Source organism: Amaranthus tricolor, chromosome 14 (genome assembly GCF_026212465.1).
Source record: "Amaranthus tricolor cultivar Red isolate AtriRed21 chromosome 14, ASM2621246v1, whole genome shotgun sequence".
NCBI lineage: Eukaryota > Viridiplantae > Streptophyta > Magnoliopsida > Caryophyllales > Amaranthaceae > Amaranthus > Amaranthus tricolor.
Genome location: NC_080060.1, coordinates 15,352,948 through 15,379,607, shown reverse-complemented (window position 1 = coordinate 15,379,607; position 26,660 = coordinate 15,352,948). Strand labels below are relative to the sequence as shown.

At 33.1% G+C, this 26,660-nt stretch overlaps 1 protein-coding gene across 1 annotated transcript; it reads right to left on the bottom strand.

The window, feature by feature from the left end:
• Positions 1 to 7,346: 7,346 nt before the first annotated feature.
• LOC130800540 (serine/threonine-protein kinase BLUS1-like) lies at positions 7,347 to 26,093 on the bottom strand. Its single transcript, XM_057664136.1, has 22 exons — positions 25,634 to 26,093; positions 18,200 to 18,454; positions 17,983 to 18,107; positions 17,815 to 17,859; positions 16,795 to 16,876; positions 16,636 to 16,704; positions 15,842 to 16,012; positions 15,694 to 15,759; positions 15,419 to 15,487; positions 15,228 to 15,296; positions 15,081 to 15,142; positions 12,982 to 13,260; positions 12,248 to 12,384; positions 12,040 to 12,134; positions 11,936 to 11,971; positions 11,798 to 11,857; positions 11,175 to 11,267; positions 10,980 to 11,028; positions 10,839 to 10,897; positions 10,260 to 10,324; positions 10,093 to 10,144; positions 7,347 to 8,053 (listed from the first exon to the last, which is right to left on the bottom strand). The coding sequence occupies exons 1-22, from the start codon at positions 25,805 to 25,807 to the stop codon at positions 7,997 to 7,999; spliced, it is 2,169 nt and encodes a 722-aa protein (XP_057520119.1). The 5' UTR covers positions 25,808 to 26,093; the 3' UTR covers positions 7,347 to 7,996.
• Between the last annotated feature and the right edge of the window lie 567 nt (positions 26,094 to 26,660).

Below are 26,660 nucleotides of genomic sequence, written 5' to 3'. Positions count from 1 at the left end.
AGATGGATGAAGATGGAGAAGATGGATGAAGAAGAAGACAAGGGTAAAAACGAATTTTCACAACTTAACATATAATCATACATTTTTTGGGCATTAATGTTACTGCAGCTTAAAATTCCAAAAGTAAAATGATATTTTGTGGAATTTTTTTAAAGATTTGCTACCACTAACCTTTTACAAACGTTCGTTGCTAATATGTAGAATATCCCATTCAAAAAAGTACCTTTTTTTACCAACTTATACTTAAAATCACATATCGTCCACTACTATTTAAAGTGGTCCCTACCTTTTTTAATATTTGTGTAAAATAAATATGAGACATTAGGTGTGAATTGGAGGGAGTATTTTTTTTTCAGTTTTGTAAAATTGCTAAATGAAATACTTTTCAGATAAATTATTTTTCTAGCCTTCTAAAATAATTATCCATCCGACCAAGCAAAGGGAAACTAAAAATTTTATTTGTGATTTTCATCAAAGAAAATCAGGAATTGTTAAAGAAGGGCACCAACTATATCCTCTTCTATCAATACTTTACATTAGTGAGAAATTTGTTGCCAAGGGTGCTAAAATTTCACTCCTATCACCCCCTCCCAATTAGGCTATTGTAAAAGTCTTAAAGGTTGTTAACCTTTGTTGAAATTTGAAACATTCCTAGTAGTATAAATAAAATATTCATCACTTGTATTTTTCTCATCCTACCATAGCATCCTTAAGTGGTAAAGCAAAGTGAGAGCAATCTATTTAGAATGAGTTGTAGTAAGTATAAGAATGAGCTACTACAATATAATAGTTTATATATTATCTTCACATTTAGTATCAAAGCCAAACAATTTATTGTGGGACCCACTTTAGTAAATTATCAATCAAGGACAAGTAAAATTAGTTAAAATAATTTTGGCCACCTAAGTGATCAAGTGATCACATTGAAAATTCATATGTGCGTAATATGGAATTGTGAAGTTCTTGGTGAGAGGTCAAACTTGCTTATAACGTGAGAGACATAACTAAGTCACAAATGGATGATATTTCTAGTTCATCTAGTAATATTTAGAAGCTTAACAATAATGATAATAACGCTATGTGGAGCATACGTATGCAATTTTATTTGTTGGGTCAAGACCTTTGGGGTATGGTCGGTAGTAGTGATACTGACGTACCAATTGATGTGGAAGAGCTAAAGAAGTGAAAGATTAAAGCCGAAAAGACAATATATATGTGTAACACCCCTGAATTTCCGACCCTTTAACAAAACCAAAACCGTAAAGGACGGGAGAGATTTCCCCTTAAAACCCTAACTCATCCTATTTATTAATTTATACACTTATTTATTTATTTTTTTACCTAGGTTCATCTTCTTGCGAGGCCCAACTAATAACTCACCTTCGTGTGCTCACACATTTCAATAAAATAATTATTTTGATTCGAACCTCTTTATTTAGAAATCGTGATTGTATTTTTTAATATAAATATATGTCAATATTTAAATTCGTATATGAAAGGAATTTATTAACACTACTTCAAAATTAATTTAATATAATTATAAAATACCCAAAAGTCATTAAAATATTAATTAATGACGTCAGAAAATCTCAGGGTGTTGCAATATGTGTCGGTGGCAACTATTGAGGGTGAGTTATTGCACCATATTAAGGATGTGAAGACACCCAAGGAGGCGTGGAAGTTGGATCTTGAGAATTCAATTACAGAGACTAGGATGCAAAGGATCATTATGTATGGCTTGAAGCCGAATTTTAATGGTCTTGTCATGGCCATTTGAGGTTGGGCAACACCACCAACTCTAATCGAGTTTGAAAATGTGTTGGCTAATCAGGAAGCTTTATATAATCAAATACTCATAGTTCTTATCAAGGATGAAGAGACCAAGGTTATCAAGATCAGAATTCTACATAGGATCATTGAGTGGGTAGGATCAAAATCGGTAGAATCGGATAGTAGGATCGTGTGATCCTACAAATATGCATTAATGTGCTTTGGATTATTGATTATATATCAATTAACTTTGTTCTTTTTAAAGTTTTAAGGTGAAAGTAAAAACTTATTTGACTTTCATCTATTAAATTTGAAAAAGAATACATTAAATAATCACTTTAAATTTCAAATTAAGAAAAACTTGAATGTTATAATGGTATTTGATATAATTATTTTAAATGTATATATTTATGCATAAGTGCAATCTTGATTTTAGAGAAAATGGAAAAGAAAAATGATCAATCTAGTCAAAATGGTGATCCAGACGATGAAAGTTCTCCAACTTCACCAAAAGAAAGAGTGAAAAGTTCATGGCAAACTGGAGCACATCATAAAAGTCTCGAAGAAGAAGATCAAGTTATATAGAAGATCCTAATGAAGAAGAACCTCGTCTAGTATTACGTAAAATTTTCAGACGTTGGAAGCCTGATTCGAAATATGTTAAATTTTCAATGGTTGAGGATGTCAAAGTACCAACTACCTATGATGAAGTAGTTCAAAGTAAAGATTGGAGGAAAGCAATGGAGGAGGAGATTCAAGCTCTACACCAGTTTCAAACTTGGGAGTTGATACCAACACCCCGAGAAATTACCACAATTCGTGTTTTACTAGCACTTGCGGCTAGTCACTCTTAGAAGGTTTGGCAAATGGATGTTAAGAACACATTCTCACATGGTGAACTGGATAGAGATATCTACATGAGTCAATCTAAAGGAATCGAGAGTCAATCTCTTCTAAACTATAAGTGTAAACTAAGGAAGACGCTCTACGGCTTGAAAAAAGCACCACGAGCATGATATGACAAGATAACAGAATTCTTGCTATAAAGTTAGTGATAGTTCTTGTTTATGTTGATGATCTCATCATAACTGGAGATAATAAATGGGAGATCCAACAGACAAAAGAAAATTTATCAGTTTGATTTTAGATGAAAGAACTTGGAGAACTGAAGCATTTTCTTTGTCTAGAAGTAGAGTGGACCAATGATGGGATATTTCTTTGAGAACAAAATTATGCCCAAGATCTTTTAAATAAATATGGATTGCTTGACTGCAAGCCACTCTCCACTCCAATTGAGGTTAATGCAAAGTTATGTTCGCGTAGGCAAAGAGTTAGAAGACGTGACAATGTATAGACTATTGGTAAAAGTCTAATTTATCTCACGTTAACCCTACCATATATTACGCAAGCAGTATGTGTGATTAGTTGGTTCATGCAAAAACCAAAGAAGCCTTACATGGAATTTGTAAAGTTAGTATCGAAGTATGTGAAGGGAAGTTTTTGTTATTGTTTCAATACCATAATAATAGAAAAGTTCTTGGATATTGTGATGCTGATTATGCCGAAGATCACGATACACGTCAATCAACTACCAATCAATGTATTCAACTAGGCTTTTCGAGCAGTTTCATGGTGTAGTAAGAGACAACTAACAATGTCATTGTAAAGTGCAAAAGCAGAGTATCGAGCATCGGCCATAGCAACATAAGAATGTGTATGGCTCACCTAACTATTAAAGGATTTGCTTCAGTCAATTGACTATGGCGTCAAGGTAAGTTACGATAATTATTCAGATATACGATTAGTTGAAAATTCAGTTTTTCATGCTAGAACAAAGTATGTGGTGGTACACAATCACTTTGTTCGAGAGAAGGTTCTACGAGGTGAAATTCAACTTGAGCAAGTGAAGGCAAATGACCAAGTTGATAACATTTTCATAAAGGATTTTGGAGGACCGAAGTTTGAGAAGTTCGGTACCAAGGGTGGTAAAGTTTCACCCCTATCACCCCTTCCCTATTAGGCTAGTGTAAAAGCTTTAAAAGCTTGCCAACCCTTGTTGAATTTTGGAGCATTTCTAAAATTATAAATAGATTGCTCATCACTTTTATTTTTCTAATCTCACATTATAAATATATATACTTTTTATTAGTAGATGTCAAAACTTCATTCAATGAAAGAGCATTGTCATTATGATTAAGAAGTAAAAAACTATCGTGATTGGAGTGACTTTGATCCCGGCCGTCGATATGTTGCTTATCCATTTTTCCATGATGGAGGATTAGGATGTACTACTTTATGTGGTTCATGTAGAGGGCACTAAATAGTAGAAATACATCATTATTAAGCTCAATAAAAAGAATGATGAGCTTAAAAATGAGAAACTTAACTTGCAAAGAGAAGCAGGTGATAAGGCGTGTAAGAGGAAAAAGACGTTCAGGATAATTAAAATGTTTAAAAATTAATGTTAAATAGTATTGGTTTAATTTTACTAGGAGGAGAATAGGTTGGTGGCACAAAGACATTCTTAGTATCTTGTGTTAAAAATGGCACATGCCAGTTGATTTGTTTCTACTTCATTCACATTTTGATTTCTTAATGGCCCATTTGGTAGGTAGTAATAAATAGTCGTAATGGGAATGAAAAACTAGTGTAATTTTAGTTGAAATATTTCTTGGCTACCTTGATGGTCATGCTTGTCCAACTTCAATCATCTCATTTTCTTAATAAAATTCATTCAAATGCATTACTATTGGGAGAGGTGGTATTAGCTGGTAATGAAAATTTGTAAAAAAAAAAAAAAAAAAAAAAAAAAAAAAAACTTTTTTGTGACCAAAGTTTTGCTACCATGGGAATGATATAGAACTTTTGATGAAATTTTACACTATAAATCATTCTCATTACCATCATTTAATACTACTAACCAAACGAGCCATAAGGGTACTTCTTCTACATACAAATCTAAAGAGTGAATAAGGTAGACTTTAAATGTTCCCACGTAGCCTATAATACTTTCTTATCATCAATGAGATAGGCTTAGAATTGTCCATTCAACCCATATAAAAAACTTGTCTTAACAGTTTCTTGTAGTTGAGTCACTTCTGATTCTAGAACACACATGAAGTTTTAACTCTATTAAATCCATGTCCGGGTTCATACAAAGAGTTTATGTTTACTACCAACAAACTCAACATTCCTATTAGTTGTGCGAATTGAGCCATTCCAAAACATAGAATATACAATCGTTTTCTACAAAAATACATATAAAAAAACATCAATATCAAGTTCATGACAAAAATTAAATACATTAAACATAAACATCAAGTTTTAAAATGATCCACCATCAATAATCCTACTTCAAAAAAATACACAACTAAGTAATTATAAAAAATCCTATATTAAGAAAAAAAAAACCGCATAAATTGAATAAAAATTTATCTTAGAGTAGAGGTGTTCATTCGGGTGATCGGGTCGGTTTCGGACGGGTGTCATTCGGTTCAGTTGTATTTTGTATCGGTTATTTTTCGGATGCCTGTTACGGCGGGTCACACTCGGGTCAGGTCAGTTAGTCATGGTTCAGTTGAAGATCAGTTATTTGAGCTATCGGGTTAGCATCGGTTCGGTGTCGGTTGAAGTTCGTGTCGAGTAGTCAATCGGTCTCGGACTGTCATCAGTTCATAATTTGTTTGGTTTTACCGGGTACAGATCAAGTTTGGGTGTTATTTTCCAGTAGAATTCGGCTACGAATTACTAATTACTATAGATCGAGTCAATATCAGATTAAGTTGTTAGACATTTTTTTAATTGATGATAAGATTCCCCTTAGTTAAAGCAAAATAGTTAAAATGCAAATCAGTTTGTGATTATTACTTTGTTACTTTTACTTGTTTGACAGTAAAATTAAAGTTTTATCATTTTTCATCTAATTTGATTAAAAATAGTTAAATAGACATTGACCATAGATTATTAACTCTAAATATATGAAACCATGTATGTATAAAATTTAATTTATTAAAATTTCTATTACTTTATTAGATTAACTAATAAGATGATTGAGTATGAGTCGATCATACCTTTATGTTAAAAATTGGTTCAGGTTTACAGCATTTCTATTAACAATTCGTTCGGGTTAAGTGAGTTTTAGTTGGATCAAGTTCGGTTTTGAGCATGATTCGGGTCGGGTATGACTCGGGTCGGTCACTATTAGGTTCGGGTAATCTCGGTTAACGGTTATATGTCGGTTATAAAAATCGGTCGCAGTTCGGGTTCGATTTTACGATTTTCGGTTGTAAATCGGTTCGTGCGCAACTTCGGTTCAGATATTGTCGGTTCAATAAACCTAAAAAAGAAACATATTTTTGGGTTAACTAACTTTCGGTTTCGGGTGGAGTCACATTTGAACAGCTCTATCTTAGAGCAACCCTAGTGTATCCAAGAACACTTTTGTAGTGCTAAATAAGAAAAAAAAAACAAAAAAAAAAAAAAGAAAAAGGGGAAGAACAGAGGGTTTGAAGCTTTTTAATGGTGGTTTTGTGGAAGGAAAAATTTTAGATTTGGTTTTTATAGGGTTTTGAAGTTTGGGGGAATAGTAAAGAACTTAGCTGGGCATTTCACCCCGTCTTTGTGTCTATTAGAAACAGCAAGCATAAGTGCACCTTTTTTCGTTGTTACTAATAGCGAATAAAGTCCGACTTTTTTATCACCACTTTTATTCATTGTTAGTAACAGCAAATAAATACTCTACCTCAGCTTTGACATAGAGATATTTATTTTTAAAAATAAAATTTTACGAAACTTATTTTTGGAATTTTAATTGAAAATGGGCATATTTTTTCAAAGTTTCTAAATAGAATCAAATAAAACGTTTGTGGTTCCCTATTTAAAGAATCACTGACATTATCAGCAGCTTTTTATTATTTATTGTTTAAATTTCTTATACTATTAAAATTAAAATAAAACCGTTATCAAATTAAAATTTTGTAAATTCTTATTAAGATGTTCCTTTAACTAATTCAACCAAATAAAATATTTTCAAATCATTGATGTCATTTAAGATTTAACCATTAACAAATTTAAATTGACCAATAGAGAATACTCGTAGCTATTCACGTTGCCGGCAATAGTGATTAAATCTACTGTCATAATTCACAAATAACAATAATTCTCACCATTCATTACTCTTATCGAGCCAAGCCATAACGCTATTTAAAACATCACAAATTCTCAAATGAAACAATGAAACTCTATTAAACTAACCAAATATACATTTACAAATTCAAAGTGATCACTCTTTATGAACAAAGTGATCACCTAAAATTTTTAAGTGATCATATACAACCTTAAAATGATGATTTAAAAAATAAGCTAATTGTATAAACTTGTCTTATTGTGAAACAAGCTTTCACAAAACTTGTTCTTAAAATAATTTTGAATCACAACACAACAAAATCAGATAGACTAGATGTCAAGTAAGAAGAGTTAAACATAATTACTTGCGCCCCAAAAGCATTATTGTACAGAACAGCCACATTTATCCTTCACAATTCTGAGCAGTAAAAAAACTATCACACAAAAGCCGATGGAATGATGATTCCAACAATTATTCCCAAAGCCCAAAATTTTTTGACAACAATAAAAAGCTAATATATATCTCTTAGGATACGAAAAAAAAAATACATCACTATCTATTCTTAAGAAGATTTCCTAAGGTGAAGAGTCGGCAAGAACAATGGCTTCGAAATAAAATGTTAAGATACAAATTGAGCTTATTTTAAACCTTATTAACATTCATTATAAGGTTGCTCAAACCATTGAAGAAATGATATATAGAAGTTTAAATACAAACAAACCAATAGCACCACCAAAGTTTTCAAAACAGCCTGTACAAACTCCTCACGCTCTGAAATATACAGGAAAAGCTTCCTTTAGATTCCTTCTTAGTTCTTAGACCAACAATCAAGAATCAAGAAAAGAATTATAATCATCTTTAATCGTCACTGTCATCACTTTTCCAAGAGCTCAGGGCATTTATGAAAAAAACTTGTCGCTGATATAACATGATCCAGAAAGGAGGGCCAGAAGCTCTTTCCTCCTTTCGAAACGAAGGATCAGCTTGAGTTGTTCTTTATAGCATTGCCAAAGGATAGGTGGTGAGCTCAAGAGCTGTTGCCTGAATATACACTATACTCCAACTGTACAAGAAATTAGAGCTGTCTCCTAAGTAAATAGTTCATTCCTCTCTTTTATCTTCTTGTTGACTGGAAACAGCATTTATCTGTTGTTGCAACTGAAATCAAACAAGCACGCAGCAATGATTTTAGCACATAAGGTTTACCTAGTTAAAAATAGATCAACCAATCAAGTTACATCACATTCCATTATGATGGTGCCATTAAAATGGCTCCCCCAAATGACGCATGGAGGGTCAATGTACACAAGTACACAACCTTATCATTTTAAAACATAATGGTTGTTTTTGTTGAACATCGATCACAAACAACATTTGCAGTTTTATGACACTAAGAAGTCCAATTAATCATATTACTGACAGCCATTCTGACATCAATAGAGCAATACCCCCTTTTCTCTGAGCAATTAGCTGATGACATAAGTTGGGCCAATTCAAAGCTAATGACAACAAAACTACTCACAAAGTATTACGTGAACAGGACTACAGGAGATACTCAGTTGTTAGACTTGGTTGATTTTTTTACCAATTAACAACTTTCATTTCATTGATGAAGGACAAATAGAGATCTTTGGAAGAATCAGTGCATACGAAGAAAATGACCTTTGTTAAAGGGGTGAGAAGTGATGTTTTTTGAAAATCACACAAATAACTGATCACGACAGTCGCAGTGGGTGTGGCCATCAGACAAAGATGTGTGTCAGAAACTTCTCATGGGTAACAACTGTAGCTAATATGTATTGAAGGAGGTGATTTCACAGATTCTTGCTTGCCAATACAAATTAAAAAACCAACCCGTTAGGTCACAAGGTGTCCCCTAAATAGGGATGGTAAAGCAGGATTCTACTAAGAGCCAATGCCATTCATAACTAAGTTCATTAAAAAAATGTCTAGAAGATATCACTATCATGTGGTATAGTAGTAGTTTAAGTAGCGTTTAGTGGTGCAAAATCTGTAGATACATGTTTTCACAAAGTTACAACTTTTACCATTCCAAAATCAAAAGTTCCAAAATCAAAAGTAGCGTTTTAGCAAATAATGTTTCAACATCTACCATAACAATCAATTTTTCCGAATGGTAATAAAGGACACAACTAATTAGACGGTTAAATATCTAATTAACAATAACTACTACTTCATAGCTAACTTGCACCAAACAACCCTATATGTATCTAGCACCTAACAAAAGCTTGTCCATCACATTTAGTTTGCAGTTAATTCAAATATACATGGCAATACTTTTGACTTTAAGATGCATTGGGCATTTTTATCAGTATTGATGTACTAAGAATTTAATTACATTCATCAAGTTTATTGTGTACTATATTTCATCGAAGTACACAAAAATGGGCAAAATGAAAAATAAAAGAAAAGAAGACAACAAGACAATGAAATTAATGAAAGACCCATTTTAAATACAGTTCCAACCCTTTGAATCCTCTGGGGCTGGTTTGAGATCCAATGGGTTTAGTTAAAGTTCGAGTCTAGATAAACAAAAAAAAAGGGTATGGATACGACTCTAGCTACATCCTTTTCTAAAACCTACCCATTGTCATTCTTACATGCTACATTGTTAAATCCCTAGAGCTTCTAATCCAATAATATCAACAGGTTTCCAATGGACAATGTACTAACCTTTCTGGCTTTCTGCGCATACTTAACTATTCCTCCCCAAAATGACCCATTGCACTAAGAATCCAAATGAAAGGACTGACAGAAGCACAGTTTCTGACATAATGTATAATTCAGTAAATTCTTGATTGACATTCTATTTTTTAGAAGAATAAGATTAATAGTTGTAAATGGATCATAACAAATAGACACATTGAAACAATGGCAGGTTTAGAAAAACAAAAACTATAGATATCACAAGCTATTTTCGAAATAAAATGAAATGACATACTTAACAATTTATTTGGAATCAAGAAAGCATCAAACCACAATTTTTTTTAATATAGAACGTAATACACAGCCTTGTGGTACTTCCAAGACTTAAATCTAAATACACAGGATAGTGAAAAGTTAAAGAAGAATCACACAGCCTCATGCATAGGAGTGATTCTTTTCAATTTTGTATAACTGAAACTAGTTATTAATCAAACTGAACCAACGGGTTATCAGCTTAGAGGAGAACTTACCAGCAGATATTTTTGTTTCTCAGCATTTAACTCTTCAGACAAGTTGGCCATCCTGCAGTATGTTCCAGATAAGGAAAACAAAAACAGGACGTTCTTTTGTAAGATAAGGAAAAGAATATTACATTTATGCTTATTCTAATAAAATAATAAGGCAGAATTTACTCAACCTTGATTGAAGGTCTGATATCTTATTAAGAAGTAATCGCTCCCTTTCTGAAGCGACCGTTTCAATCTGTCAACAAGCTGATGTTAGATACTAGCAGAAACAAAGAAAGCATCAAATCATGCATCATTTGTGTACACAAAAAATATTAATTAGACAGAAAATCAAGAAAATTCAACAAGACAAAAAAGTTTCAAAAGTGTTAGTGTAAAGTTTCAGAAATTTTCATTACACACCATCCACGAGGGCAGGGAGGGTTGCAAAGATTTTACTATTTTCAATGAATATAAACAAAGGTAAACCAAAAGTATCACATGACAGTAAAGAAGACAAATAAACAGAAAAGCCAAAGGTAGTTCAAAGAGAAATGTGATGCTTTTCATGAAATAACAGCACTACTCAATGTTACACCAAAGTTCAACATGATCATACAAGGTAGGCATGGTAATATCAATAACTGCGATCAGATTATGCAGTTCATGTTAAAGTAGAGAGATTAACTTGCGTTAGGCTAAACATTACTAAAGACAAGTTGCTGCATGGATAAAATCAAAGTAAACATAGGATCGTCTTCATATCTTACATTTCCATTTTCCTGACTACCAGATAATGATACTGCTGGAAGCTTTCCATTTGGACAGCCTACAAAAATCAAGGAAAAATGATTTGGAGTCATTTAGAAGCCACATTTTAAAAGCAAAAAATAATCTGATGTTACACTTACCACCAACTTCTGATGATTGCAAGCTATTTAACAAGCTCACTATCAGATCCTGATCATTAATGGACACAATAAGTGAGTTCCAGTTATCACATTCTAAAAGACGGTACAAATACAAAATATGTGTATGTACACACAAAGAGAAACAAAAAATAATTCAATACATTTTAAAAAAAAGACAGGAAAAACTTCCACTACCTGCTGGATTGCAGTCTGTTGAAAGAGATTTTGAAGGTGAGGCAAAAGAAGTGAAGCGGAGACATTAGTGTCTCTGGTTGCTTGACTGGTTATCTGAAAACAGCCACATATTCAAAATAGAAAAATAAGCTACATGAATGGAAAAGAGCACAAAAATCAGCAGACCTGAAACACATTGTTCAGAAAATCTAAAGTTATTGCAACCAAAGTACAGTTATCAGAAACCAAGAAAGCTCTCCAATATTTGGGCCATACTCTATTCTCATTTCAATAACTTCGCAGAAATTAAAATGATTGTACATATAGAAACTTATTATTACTTAAAATGTAACTTTGCTTTGAGGCAATGTTTACGTTAATTTAACCATGGCACAAGAATATATATATATATATATATATATATATATACATATACATATATATATACATATATATATATATATACATATATATATATATATACATATATATATATATATATATATATATATATATATATATATATATATATATATAGAATTTGCAAATAGAAAATTCAAGAAACAAAAATCAAGTTAGCAGATATATGCTCACAGAAAGATGATTGAGGCAATGATAAGAGGGTGCACGGATAGGATACATACAGTATGCTTAGATTCAGAGATCCAGTCACCAACACTAGCTGACTTCCTTAAAGGTGAGCCCTACATTGCACATAAAAAAACATGAGGCAGGCACCACATAAGTAACATAAGCTTCGTCATATAATGGATCCAGCTTACCTGTGAAGATCTCCGAGATGTAGATGAAGTCATATCCTAACAAATGTGTTGCGTCAGTGGCAAAAAAGATAAATGAGACACATTTCAACATTGTAAATTCTTACCTTAACAACATCTACACTCTCGGATGTTACAGAGAACCGGCCCTTGATTTGAACCAAACTGGCTTTTGATTTGTCGTCTAAAGAATCTTTGTACCCTATAGTCATTAGAATCAAAAAAGAAATACAATTCAGTGTACCTACACAAATATGCCAGAATGGGAGATCACTTGTTCTAGAAAAATGATTACAACTACAAGATATACATCACCTCCTGAAGATTTGATTGGCGCTGACAAACTATTTGCTGAAGCTCGTGTTGGCAACATCAATGGACCACTAAAGCTTGGTGCCCTACGTGAGCCTCGGTTACTTTTCTCCACTGTTGATTGATTTTCGTTCTCAGGCCTGATGGATGAAATCAATACAACAAAGTTTTAGAGAAAAAATCTTATATGGAAACATGCTTGAGAAATAAACTAACATGAGCACATGATAAAAGATATAAAAAGATGTGTTGGAAAGTGTAAGATTTCTAACAGTCATCACATGTCTGTTCATAACATCTATGCTGATAAATAGTAGCTTGGAGCCTTGGACTTCAAGGAAATACCAGTTCCATCCTATCATGGGCTAAAACAGGAAAAACATTTCATGCAATAGAAACTCCACATATGAAATCAATTCTCAGAAGAAACAAATGCATGAATGAGTGAATCAAGACTTGGCAACGCATAACCTAGACCTAGGCAGTATTTGGCGAGACACCACGAGTCTTTGATAATCAGTAGGCAATGCTCATGTATGAAAACGTAAACCAAGTTGAAAATTAAACCCATGAAATTGCATGAGTGAATCATAATTCAAGATAAGTATTGATTTTTCAACTTGTAGCAGAAACCAAAATAAAGTATGAAAAATTTCTCTGGATTTCCTTGACTTCTGAAATCAATAAATCAATATTAAAGAGCAATATTTGTATATCACTGATGAACTAGAATCGACCTTTCAGAGACACGACATCTTTCCATGGATGTCTGTCCAAGCACAATTCCAGGCATGAGAGGCCCACTCTGACTTTGACGACCTCTCACTGCTTGAGAGTTAACTTTCACTTGTACGGTTTCTGTCTCAAAAGTGGGTGCTGTTGATTCAATATCTGACCCTGCTTTCTCCAGAATATTTTTCGGATGATCAGAAGAGCCTAACTCACTTCCAGTTGTAAATCTACTGCTGGTACCTTCAGTTCGCATTGCGACTGCCTCATCAGTGTTACCTTGTTCTCTGCAACAAAAATGTTAAAAGCCAGCTTAATTTATATAATGATAAGATTATCATTCCAAGTTATACAATCTCCTTACAGCAGGGCCTGACGTGAGGATCCTACCTCAGCAAAATGTGATGAAAGAAGGAAACACTTAAAGGTTTTAATAGCTAAAATGCCTTCTATTCTGATGTAAGCTAGTAACGCAAGTATATATCAGTGTCAAACTCATCGGTTTACAAATGTGGAGGGGACAAAATCTTGAATGTGTAGATGGCAGCTAGATATTTAGTTATTTACAATACTTGCAAAATCAATCCTATTTTCTAAAAATGTAGTCCAGAATTAAAAAATTTTAGCCATACATGACATATATGCATCTCAAGGTAAATGAAATCGATACCTCATGCAATTAGCTAACTACCATAGAAAAGGTCAAGCAGCCATCCACACCACCCAAAATGATGTAATAAAGAACGGGTCAACAGACATGGGTTTTCCTAAAACTTTCTTGATTTCACAAACCCAGATGCTCTATACATCTCTCATTCCCTTGTTTCAAATATGCTATTTATTATTTAAAGTCAGATGATTGTCCAAGTGTCTCAACAGTACGGGTAAGCATTCAAGAATTATACACTATATTTTATAGAAAAATTCTGTACTTGGACCAAAACGAGGACTCCAAATGTCTTATCCATAATCCATGTTTGACGGTAGAATCCAACAAAGGTACTTGGTGGTGAAACGGAAAGTCCAAACTTCTATGTCTTCCTCTCATTCCTTCCCTTTCCACCTTTTTCATTCAAAAATCTAATACTTCGGCTAGTCTCAATCCTGATGGGCTTTCAATCTGTCATATATGGCATAGAGAAATATTTTAGGTATTTAGCATTAGTTAGTTATTAAAGTATGTTAGAATAAATAAGAAAGAGGGGAAATGGAAAACATATCTAAGAAATATTGTTAACACTTTAGTGAGTTCTTCATTCTTGGGAGAGTATAAGCCTCTAAAATGTTTAATTACTATCCAAGAAGCTATTGATAAACTTACCGTGGAAAGGAGTTAAATAGTATGTAAGAAAAACGTAAATGTGATTGTCTTATTATTGGAATTCAAGAACTACAATATTGGATTGTAACACAAGCATTCAAGAGGCTTGTACTCTCCTAAGAATGAGAAAAATCTCACTAAAAGTATTAACAATATTTTTTCCATTTCACCTCTTCCTTATTTATATTACCATACTCTATTGACTAATTATTACTAAAATACCCCTCTATCCCATATATGACATGGGCCTATTACTAAATGAATAAATCTTGTAATGCATCTTTTTGTCTTTTCAAGATACCATTAATATGACAGTGGAAAATGGCAGTAACAAGTAACAACCTAACAAAATTGCAATGGCAAATAAATATACTGCATTGCCAACTGAAAAAAAGTTTGATGTTCATATAAATCAACCAAACACCAACAAAGAATAAGCCCATTAGAATAAAACATGAATCTATCTCTAGTGATCATACACAAAGATCCACTGCCTCTAATATAACTCCCATCTATAGCAATATGCTCCTACAAAGCACAAGCCATTTTTCTTCATATAATTGTTTATTTCCTTTATCCAAGTCATTTGGCCTCCTTCAAATTCTTCCAAAAATCCCTGTATTCCCAATCTTAATTCATCCATAATGATAGAGTAGAGGAAACACTTATAACATCACTTAAACTAACATTTTGATTAAATTCCTTATTCAAAAAACTCACAAAAAAAAAAAAAAGAAAAATCTTGTATGTGCAGCAGGCACAGTTTCAATGCATAGAAAACACTACCTGCAAACAAAATGGTCGAGGGAAATGTTTTTTCCTAACATAGATCCAGAGTCCGTTGCATCCTGAGAAGTGATACCAACAAAATGACAAAGATACTAAAAACTAAAATCTGGTACAAAACATTTCAAAATCTCAGACTATAATCACCTTACTGCTATGAGCAGACTTTACATTTTCATCAACTTCCTTAATGTCTGCCATATCATCATCTTGCACCTAAGAGATAAACAAGATAGTTTAGTGATAGTAAGAAGCTAGTCACCTTGGTACACTTGAATATTGTAGTGAATGAGCCAATATAGAGGATAATGCCAACATAACACAAACAAATTACTCACCAGGGCAGCCTGCGCTTTCAAGTCTTCAACATCAAAGTTCCAGGCACTAACACCTCTCTTGTACTCATTCTGGGGCAAAAATGTACATATGGTTAAAACATGCTCTGACATAGCTCGTATAGACATGTAATTTTACATTTAACGGGAGATCGGTGGGGGGGAGCATGAGAGAATACTAATAATTTATGAGTTACACAGTTAAAGGCGCTTCAAGCAACGTTTATAAGCTCGAAATATATAACAAGGAGACAGAATACCTCAAATAGAAGTCATACCTGTGATATAGCCTCTTGCTCTGCGGAAGGCATCCTATTAAGAACAAGTTGAGCAGCATCTTTAAGCTGCAAAGGTTGAAAAATTAAGTTATATTTCCAATGATAAGCATCATGACTTAAACAAAATAGAACGAAGATGAGAATTGACCTGCAAGGCTCTAACACGATCCCATAGTGGTGGCAAGTCAGCAAACAATTTCTTCACAGAAAGCTCAGGCGGTTTGGAATGTTTGAAAAAAGAATGTTTAAGGAGCTTCTCGGCAGTTGGCCGCTTTGTTTGATCTTTCACCAGACACATCGCAACCATTTCTTTAAATGACTGATAAGCAGCAAGAGATACTCTAATTAGAAATGCATTAAAAAAACAGGCAAGCAATGGCTGCAATGCCGAGAAAAAGAGAAATGACTCATCATCACATAAAGAAGACAATAAAAGAAATCCAACACATTATAAACTGGTGACGTAAATTAGATTCTTGAGGTGATAACTACTCGGACTTCGCTACAGATTGACACAATTATGAAGGAGTATTTTAGATTTTTAGTTGTTGAAAGAACAAGATGAAAATATTGGATGGTGTGGATGGTATTGAAAGTGAGAGAAACTGTATGGATGAGAATTAAAGAAAATAATGGGGACCATTTCCTTAAAAGGAAATGTAACAAATTAAGTGGAATGGACAAAAATGGAAATTTTAGCAAACTCACGGGGATGGAGTAGTAGGAAACTAGGTATACTTAAAAAGACTATATCTCATATTTCCACTGAAAAGAAAATCCACTGAGTTACATGGCTGCCAAATCCTGCAATGAAATAGGAAAAAGAATGCTGGGTGCGCAAGAAGCCACCAATTTACATTTGTTTGAAATCTGTTAACAAAGAGCTAACACTACAGCAATAAGACATGCAAGTTGAAGTTACTGATATGAAAAAGAATTAACCTTTGAGAACTTCTTGTCACGATCATAGTCAAGTCCAGGAGGAGCATTCTGTATGGTCATAAGCAGAACCTATACATGAAATCAAACCAGAGAAATAAATCAGAATAAAGTACCACCATCAATTACACACTGTTGTTGAGAGGAAAAGAATGATAATACCTTCATGGGAGGATATTTGGAGAAGGGTGCATGGCCATGAGCTAACTCTAGTGCAGTAATTCCAAATGACCAAATGTCAGCCCTGTACCAGCAGCTTTCACTCAGCTAAATAGTCTCATCTCAAATCTCAACAAAAAAAAAAAAAAAAAAAAAAAAAAAAAAAAAAAAACTAGAGAGAAATAATGCAACTATTGAATTGGAACAGTAAGTTTCTTTCCTAGGGAAAAAATAGTGCCTCATCTCAGCTGGAGAGCTCAATAAAATTTGCTCTTTCAGTGTACAAAATGTACTTTAAAGACTTCAAATTCGAACACTAGCTAAAACATAAATTAGGAGACACAGGAACTAACTTCTACAACAAATCCAGATTTGGAACTTCTTGCATTTTCAAGATAGTGTGTTGTACTTGTTATAATGCTGTAAATTGGAATGCATGCTCAACTTTGCAGTGCTCAGTTTTTGTTTTCAGATTCAAAAGTAGAATTTAAAAGGTGCAAAATTTTGAAACTGACAGAAAACTAAAAACTACATCCTATAATTTCTAAATTTAGTTTAGTTTTCAATAACAGCTTCAAAGTCACAATGATAATAAACAAGCCCTCAGGTTTCAACACATTTCTTTTACAGATCAATATTCCATATAGAATTATCATCACAACCTTGATCTCCTTTATGATACTTTAATATATAGGACACCACAACATATGACGTAGCTTAATGTATCGATTTTTAAGGAATGCTTAGTAAACCCCAAATCCAAAACAGTATCAAAATTTATCCATTTAAATCCTCATTGGGAAGACCTTCATTCTCAAACCCTACTTTATTCTCTAGGATTTTGATAAACAGTGGGTGGTAGATAAATGAACTCTAGAGTTTAGATACATCCTCTCTTCAAATGCTAAGCTTGAACAAAGAATATATTTACGGCAAGCTAAAAGTGGAAGAACATTGAGCAGTAATCATACAAATCAAATGTTCAAGGACAATCCACATAAATAATACAAAAAGATGACCTACTTAAAGTTATATCCACTTCCTGGTTGCAGCACCTCAGGTGCCATCCTGAAAACAGAATTCAATCAAAAAATTATTACAGTAGCTAAAGCCAAAAAGAAACAAAGTTAATGGAAGAGTTTAAAAAACATAACAAGAAACATCTACAAAGCAAGTGTTAATTAACCACACCAGCAAGGAGTTCCAACAAATGTATTTCTTGATCGCTGCCTATCCCCACTGTCGAACATGCAAGCAGAGACACCAAAATCAGCAAGCTTCACAAGTCCATTAGTATCAAGTAGGATGTTCCCGGCCTGCAAAAAATAATAGTAAATAATTACAAATAGATTACCTTTATTACTATTACACACATTATACGCTGGGTTTTACAGGCCAAGTAAAAAACCTTCACGTCACGATGGATATGACCATGTCGATGAAGATAGTCCAAAGCCTTTAGTGTTTCTTTCAAGATAGAACAAATTGCATGTTCTTCAAACCCATCCGGATATGCTATCTTCATCAAGTGTAGGCAAGAACCTTCAGCCATAAATGGCATTACAACCCATAAGTTCCGTTCCACAACAAATGAGCAATATGCTCTGACTAAATTTGGATGATCAATCAAACTCATCATTTGTGCCTCCCTCCTGATGTCATCCTGTTTGAGAACAAAAACTTCTGACGTCCAAAGGGATAATAATATCATACGAAATCCACTAGCACAGTAAAATCTTATTTCCAAATAAATTACTATTTTACTCAAGCCACCAAAAGATGCAAAGCTCTACTTGCTTTTGTCAAAAAATAAGGTAATTTTTCAATGAACGGGACGGATTTTCCTCCAACAAAAGAAAGTAATGAAACAAGAACTTATTCACATTTAGATCAAGACTCACATCAAATGTCTAGCAAAATTATCATGTATGTTTTTCTTGGAAAGAAACAAGACGAATTGCCTTTTGGATCAAAGCTCAAACAGCCTAACAATGTGCTTAGTAGGCACACATAGAGATAACAAAAAAGAGGAAAAGAGAAGGGAAACACAAGGGAGGAGAGGAGAGAGTAAGAGCTATTTGGCATGTTCATTCCAACATAAGAAAAAGGGCTTACTTAAAGGTTGGGAAAATAGATATCTTCACCCCTATACTATAACATGATAAAAATATGTTACAAGGAAACAAATCCATCCATTTTATTTCCTTCTCCTTCCATCCAAATCACCTAATCTGACGGCACTAAAATGGAAAAACAAACTCTTTTCAATTGCGAGAGTAAAGTTTGTAGAGCTTTCTAGCACCTTTTATTTTTCCCAAGGCATACAAGCCTCACAGGGTAGCTTCGCAATTAAAAGGGAAAGGCATATACAACCCAGCCAGACCAACATGATAAAACCATATGATTTTGTAAGGGCCAGATATATTTTAAAAAGTCAAAAATTATTTAGAGAAGGTCGTAACTAAGGTCTGCCACTAGAACCAACAAAAAGAGCCTAATTATTACCTTATACAGCATTAGAATCAACGAAGCGCAAAAGACAACCCAAAGCTTTTCGTGTATTGCACTTTGAACAGTACATAAAGTGGTGCAAAATACGATTTCGATCGTGGTTTTTGTAGAGCTCGCGGTGTTACATGAAAGGTACGGATAGCGGATCATAGATGTCGCCACACATTTTTATTTTGATTTACTTTTGTGATAGTAGTAAGGAGTGGCAGAAAAAGTATTGATGAACTAATTCAATTGTTAGGTTCATGATTTCTGTAGGTAGAATATTTGGCTAAAGAGTTTTAGGTATATGAATATTTGAATTGAGAAATAAATATATTGAAGAAAAATGTAAGTGAAAAAAATAAAATATAAAGAAATAAGAAAAAAAAAAAAGGAAAAAGTAAGCAAATAAAAAAAAGAAAAACTGATCAGAAACTATCCAAATACTCCAAGTAAAAAGAAAATAAATAAATACTACTCCTATCCCTAAAAGACAGTTGGGGACAGTTGTAAAGAGGGGGCAAGGGACGGACAGCGGGAGAGTGAGAGAGCGGCAGCGGGTAGCTAAATATTAAGTAAAAAAGAAAGACTTTAAGTCTTCACACTTGAATTCTGCCAATACTTTTCAAAACCTCATATTTTACAAAACTGAACTTCTTCGATATGCTTTCTCCTCTGTGCAAATGCTTTCTCATCGAAGCTCCTTTTACTGCGCCAATGACCTTAACTAAGGTGCTTCAAGGAATACATCTAGGTTTGTATTTCTAACAAACCTAAACAAACAAAAAACCCGGGGCGGTACCGGACAGCTACCGATATGATATGCTTAAAACAGTCAAATCAACCAAAAATGTGTTTTAACAAAGCAAACATTAAAAAGTTAAAGATACTGTTTGGGTAATTCTGACAATCATTCCAAATTAACTCAGCCAATTTTTGCACCATCGTACTTAATGAAAAGGTACAGAAACACAATTCAAAATGCTACCTAAATGTTTTTTTGTTATCCTGTTGCATTTCTTTCACTTTTATGGTTATTTAAGGTTCCACTTTGATATAAGACTTTTGATTTGTGATAAATGTTATAATTATGTTTCCTACTTATGATAAATGTATTAAAACAATATGATGACCCTATCTTAGCTACTATTGAATCAAATATAGTTTCCAAAATTTTTGAAACTGTAATTTAATGTTTCTTGTTTCTCGCATTGAATCGAATTTCATTTCATGTAACATTGATGAGGGCAACATTATAGTAAGATCATAGGTTGATGTGTTGATTAAGGTTATCTACAAAGAAAATATTTATCCTAATTATCCCCCAAAAGCTAGTGAAGAGTTCCAAAGGAGTTTAGGATTTAGGCCAAAAAGTTTTTTAACGTCATCAATTTCAGTTTTGACTCTCAAACCATAATAGTCATCACAGGAGAACAATCAAGGCCAAAAAGTTTGAAGAATCTTGCACTAATTGAAAAAATAAAGTGAAGCTATTATAGGCTAAATATAGTTTTTGATAGTTATGCACACTGTTCCACCAGAACGAGTCTTACTGCAACAGTATCATCAATTTTGATAAAGATAAAATTAATTCTAACTCTTCAACCTCCTTAATCCAATAGAAGGCAGAGAAAATCGAAAAGAATTTCCAACTAAGAAATGAGGAAAGGCTATATCACGGAATCTTATATCACAAAAGTAAAACATAATATAACAATAACAAATAAAGGGAAAAAAAGACAAATTTTTCCATTAAGCTGCAAGAAATGAGAAACATTTATTTAGTGTTTCTTCTCATGGTAAGGACAGTTCAAGACGTAGTACAACGCAAATTTTTGAGTATTGTAATAAGCCATGCCAATGCTGTCAAAGATTGATATATAGTAGTTATGCTAAATTCCCTTCATTTTATTTGATTAAGGTCAACTCCTATTTCCCAACCCTGTTCAGAATCAAATTTCCTCATTTACTTGAATAAAAAATTAAACTCCCCTTGATCTCCTCTTTTTTACTCGCAGTCTCTATATCTTGTCTCATAAATAGAAACAAGCACAACACAACACAACACAACTCAATGGCTTCCCGATTAGACATTGCCTATCGCATTTTCTATTTCTCTCTTCTTTTTAAGCAAGCATCAATTACCATATATTTCTTCCATATCTAGTTATTTGCAAAATTTTCCATTTTGAAATGTTCTCTAAGGTTGTAAAATTATTTCGGTAAATAAAAGGCATCAAAACTTCATTTTTCTCTAACTTCATTTACAGGTCCCCTCAACCAGCAATTGCTAATAAAGGTGATGTTGGATGCCCTCTTTTCTCAACTATCTTATTTTGTGTGCCTTCCCTCCATGAGGAGAACATTAATGCACGGAAGAAGTATCTTCTCCATTCATTTAAGTTTCAATTTAACCACTTAGTTTCTCAATTGAAATTTGGTAACATAAGATATGTTAGATTTCCCACAAAAAATAAACTTCAATTTCTCAATTGAAATTTGGCAACATAAGATATGATAGATTTCCCACATAACATAAATCTTATGTTACTCCCCTATTTACTCCTACTCACATCAAATTTGTCATTATAAGAAAAAAAAAATTCAAACATAGAAATGGGCACACTTACAAATATTCAATTTCTAAAAACTCCAACTCTATGAAAACCCATTATTTGCATATAACCTATGTTACTTGGACTCAGGTACAGGTATCGGATACGGGTGTGGATCCTAGTGTCCGGTACGTCAATGTTAGAATTCTAGGATACTTGGACACCGTGTTATCATTGGAAACGATACGGGGATAATAATAATAATAATAATAATAATAATAATAATAATAATAATAATAATAATAATAATGAAAGGAAAAATATGAAAAAAAAAAAAAAAAAAAAACAGAAAAAGAAATAACTGATGGGATTAAGACAAGAAAAAAACAGAAAAAAAAAACTTTAAATTGTTTTTGGGCTTAAAACGTAAATAGCCCAAAGGCTAACGCTAATAGGTATTTACAAACCCTACTTTTAATGTTATTTGTATTTTCAAAGCTACTTTATTTTGATCACTCTCTTTTTTCCTTCTCTTTCTTCACGTGGAAAACTGCAAAGGCACTATTTTTCAAACCCTGCATGGCTTCCCATGCCCACTTTCATTTCTTCTCCAGTTAAACTCCACCTCCTTCAATGGTGATTAATTCGACAGTAGATAATTTTTTATCTTCTTTGTCTTTTTTCTTTTATGTTCTCTTATTTTCTCCTTAATTTCTCTTGTCTTCGTCTTCTATCTATTTGGATTGTTGATTTCATTCACTGTGTCGTACCCATGTTCATTCCGGCGTACCGGGCACGTATTTGGCACCTGTATCCGTACCGGACACCGGTGAGCCGGCAAAAACAGAGTGTCCGAGTAACATAGCATATAACACATGGCATTGATTCCTACAGCCAATCTTCAAATTCAAGGAAATCGCACACCACATGTTGCTAAGTACAAAAAATATTTTCAAGTGAAATCGAATTGGATAATAATTTTACGATAAATCACTAAGGTATAATTCAAACTTCAAAATGCCTCCAAGAAAAAAAAATTCAAAATCCCACCAAATAATAAAATAAGATTAATCAATGATTAATATTGAATCACTTGTATCTCCCTAAGATAATATGATTCAAATGAGCTAAATTGTAAAAATATCATCCACGCTCACGTTCCCCTCCCCAAATAATTCTGACACGCTCACTTCCATCTGAGCTATTAGTCAAGCAATAACTTGAGCAATAAAGAACGTACTAGCAACAAAAATACGCTTGAAACTATAACAAAACTAGTCAAACCTCATACGAAGAAAAACGCTTTCATGATTCCCAACGCTCAAACAGACACTCAAAGAACTAAGATTATAATTATAACCTACTACCTAACACTCCACACAACTCGGGTTTAAGTGGTCAGACATATTTGTTCACTGACCAGTACTCATAGCACACGTAGACACATCACCTACCCTTAAAAATTATTTAGTGCTCCATTATACTGTCCAATACTCTAGCACCCAAATCTGAGAGACATGGTTGTAGACAAGAGAATAAGGGAAAAAAAATGGGAAATTTAAAGATCTTCCTCACGAATAAGTGAAAAGATATTTCAAGGGAAAGCCACATATGATATAAATAAAAAGGTATAACATCCAATTTTTAAAATGCCTCAAAAGAAATCTATGAGTGTTAACCGAAAAAGATTGATAAATGTGAAGTTTATGCATGCTAAGAACATCCAAGGAAGAAAGAAATGTGTTGACGACTACGCACAACGAAAAAAATCATCAATTCATCTCAAGAACTCCCCCGATTCACATGGATTATGCCACTTTATATATTCAAGTTCTGAATAGAAAAAGCATACAAAAGTTTCATGAAAGGATAGGTCAGAACCTACCTAACACCTGGATAAGCAAACAATGAAACGTGTGACATGTCTTAACACTAGCAGCCAGAAATGACTAGCACCTATTGTAACTGGCATCACTAGAATTTATTTCCATTAGCACAAACCGATCTAAATGAGTAGCACATATTGCAACTGGCATCACTAGCATTTACTTCCATTAGCACAAACCGATCTAGATGTATCACAAGTTGTGTTGGTTACTTCATGAATCATGTACACAAACCTTTGTCTCAAGGCAAAACTCAAACTAGAAATTCTTCTATTGTGACACCAAGATATAGGTCAAATTTAACTTATACCCTATACTCACCCTGTATAACCCCTCTATACTCCCGTAATACTAATGTAAATAAACAATATATATTACTTGGACTCTTCATTTCACACCCATGTCAAAAACTTTACACTCCAACACGGATATGGACACCCTAACACGTATTTTGGGCTTACTCTGAATTAAAAAAATATTATCTAAGTTTAGATTCCGTTACAAAAGGACTCTTAACGCTTCCACTTCCATTTATAATTCAAAAGTTTCCTTTAGGATAAAATAACCTAGAAGCCACAAACTTAGGGCTATAAACCATGGTAAAGCATGTGTTTAAATAAGCGGCGTTAAGAGGCGACCATTTGAATGCCTCCTTGAGTCTAGGTGCAGCAAAAGGCTCTTCAAAGGCATGCCTTTCTTCGTGTCTGTAAGATGTGATTTTTGAAGAATAACATTTATTTGCTAATTGCTAATTTTACTGATATAACCTTCAATTCTTAGTTGTTTATTGAATGGAAAACAAAAATATACCCTCATTATTTCCCTAAAGCAAAAATATGAGGTGAGAAATGGAAGAGCAAAAGTAACCTTGAAGGACATATGATTTTAATTTAGATTTTAAGCGTTTTTTTAAGTGAGCGTTTATTTAAGTGTGTCATAATAGAATTTCAAGCATCAAGAACCATTGTTTTGTTCTTTAAGTTTGTCTTTGTTTAAGTTTTTATTTCTTCTATTAAATCAAGAGTAGACTATGTTATCAACTTATTGAGTTATCGTATGAGTTTATATGCTAAAGCAGTGTTTAGTTTCTTATATGTTTGTATAATATGAATTTTATGTTGTTTTAACTTTTATGTATCAAATACATTTTGAAATTGATTTTAGAGTTTTTTAACAAAATTGTACCCCTTGCATTCAAAAAAAAGGCAACTTTTGACTTGCGCCTCGAAAAAAAAAAAAAAAAAAAAAAACTTCTGCGCCTTAGTGGGCCTCATGCCTCTTGAAACTAAGGGTAAAGCTGAGTCAAACCGAAAAAAATGACACTAACTCGCTATGCAGTAGCTAAACAAGCACTCACAATTTTCAGCACCTACCAGAGAGGTAAAATATAAACACCATCGCAAATTCACCGCTCCCTCCCTACAGAATATATAATTGCACATCCTATTTTGGAATGTGCCCACTACCTTTTTTTACACTACCACTAGAGAATACGAGCGAATTTTCTACTCAACTATCTTACTCCGAGACTGCGAGTGTCTAAAAGGCCGCTTCAAAAACAAATAATCAAAAATAAACATATTCGGTGCATGCAACTAAACATATTCATGATCTTTTGTTCAAACTCAATAATTGGACAATAACTTCAACACTCTTACAAACATGTAAACATCATATTCACATTAGCTACAATTCTAATGCAGTAACTTAAAATCAAATCAAAATACATGCAAAACAAACAAAAGTAGATCATGCAATTAACAACTAAAACATTATACTGCTAACTAACCTAAAAATTTTCAAATCCCTAAAAAATTCAATCAAACAAATTTCATTCGGCAACAAAAAATTAAACGCGAGAATCAATCTTAAATTGATCAGAACTTCAAAAGCAGTAAAAAAACGAACCAAATTACTATTGCATCGATCAAGATCCAAACATTTGATAGCAACAACTTCACTATACGGAATATAGATCGCTCGAAAAACAGTCGCACTTGCACCAAATCCAACTTCTTCAAGAATCTTATAATCATTCCCGTTCACAGAATAACTACGCGGACCATTACCGGACCTTCCCATGCCCTATCCGCACGGAAAACCACCGATTTCCCCTTCGTAAACCACCAATTTGGCGTCGGAAAACCACAAGTGGATTTCAAAATAGAGAAGTAATAAGATAAATCTTGAAGGTTATTCTCTTTTTTAGTACAAGATTAATGAATGAATTTATCTACAAAATACAGTAGATTCTAGGATTTCTTATTTACTACCACCACCACCTACTTTTTCTTTCTTTTATTATTTTATGAGGATTTTTATTTTTGAGAAAGGAGAGGTACATACGGACTCGTTGACTAATAGAGTCGGATTGGGTTTGCTTTGGATCCAGGTTATATACTCTCTTCGTTTTTTATAAATTTTTATGAATTAAGAAAAATAAAATTTTTTAGAAATTAAATATATTATTTTATTGATTAATAAGTTTAATAGAAGAAAAGTAAGGATTATAAGCATTCATAATCATTAAAAGTAAGTTAGTGAAATAAATATAAATATCACAATTAATAAAAAAGTATTTGTATAAAGTTAGTGGTAAATATATTGGATTTAAAATACAAATTAGTAGGAGATATATGGGGACCATAAACATTATGAACAAGGTTATTTTGATTCAAGAATTGTGATACATATAGAATGGAAACAATAAATAAAACACCATAATGGCATATGGGAACTTCTTTAAGGAATTAAAAGAGATTAAACAGGTCAAAAATCCATTGACCTCAACCTATACTGTTTATTTAATTCAAATGTCCACCCTATTTCACCCAATAAACCCAATAAAAAGCTTTGATGAGCTCAAAAACCAGATTAGTAAATTACCCATTAAAATCTAAAGCTTGTGATCCCAATTTACAAATCTTGTATGATT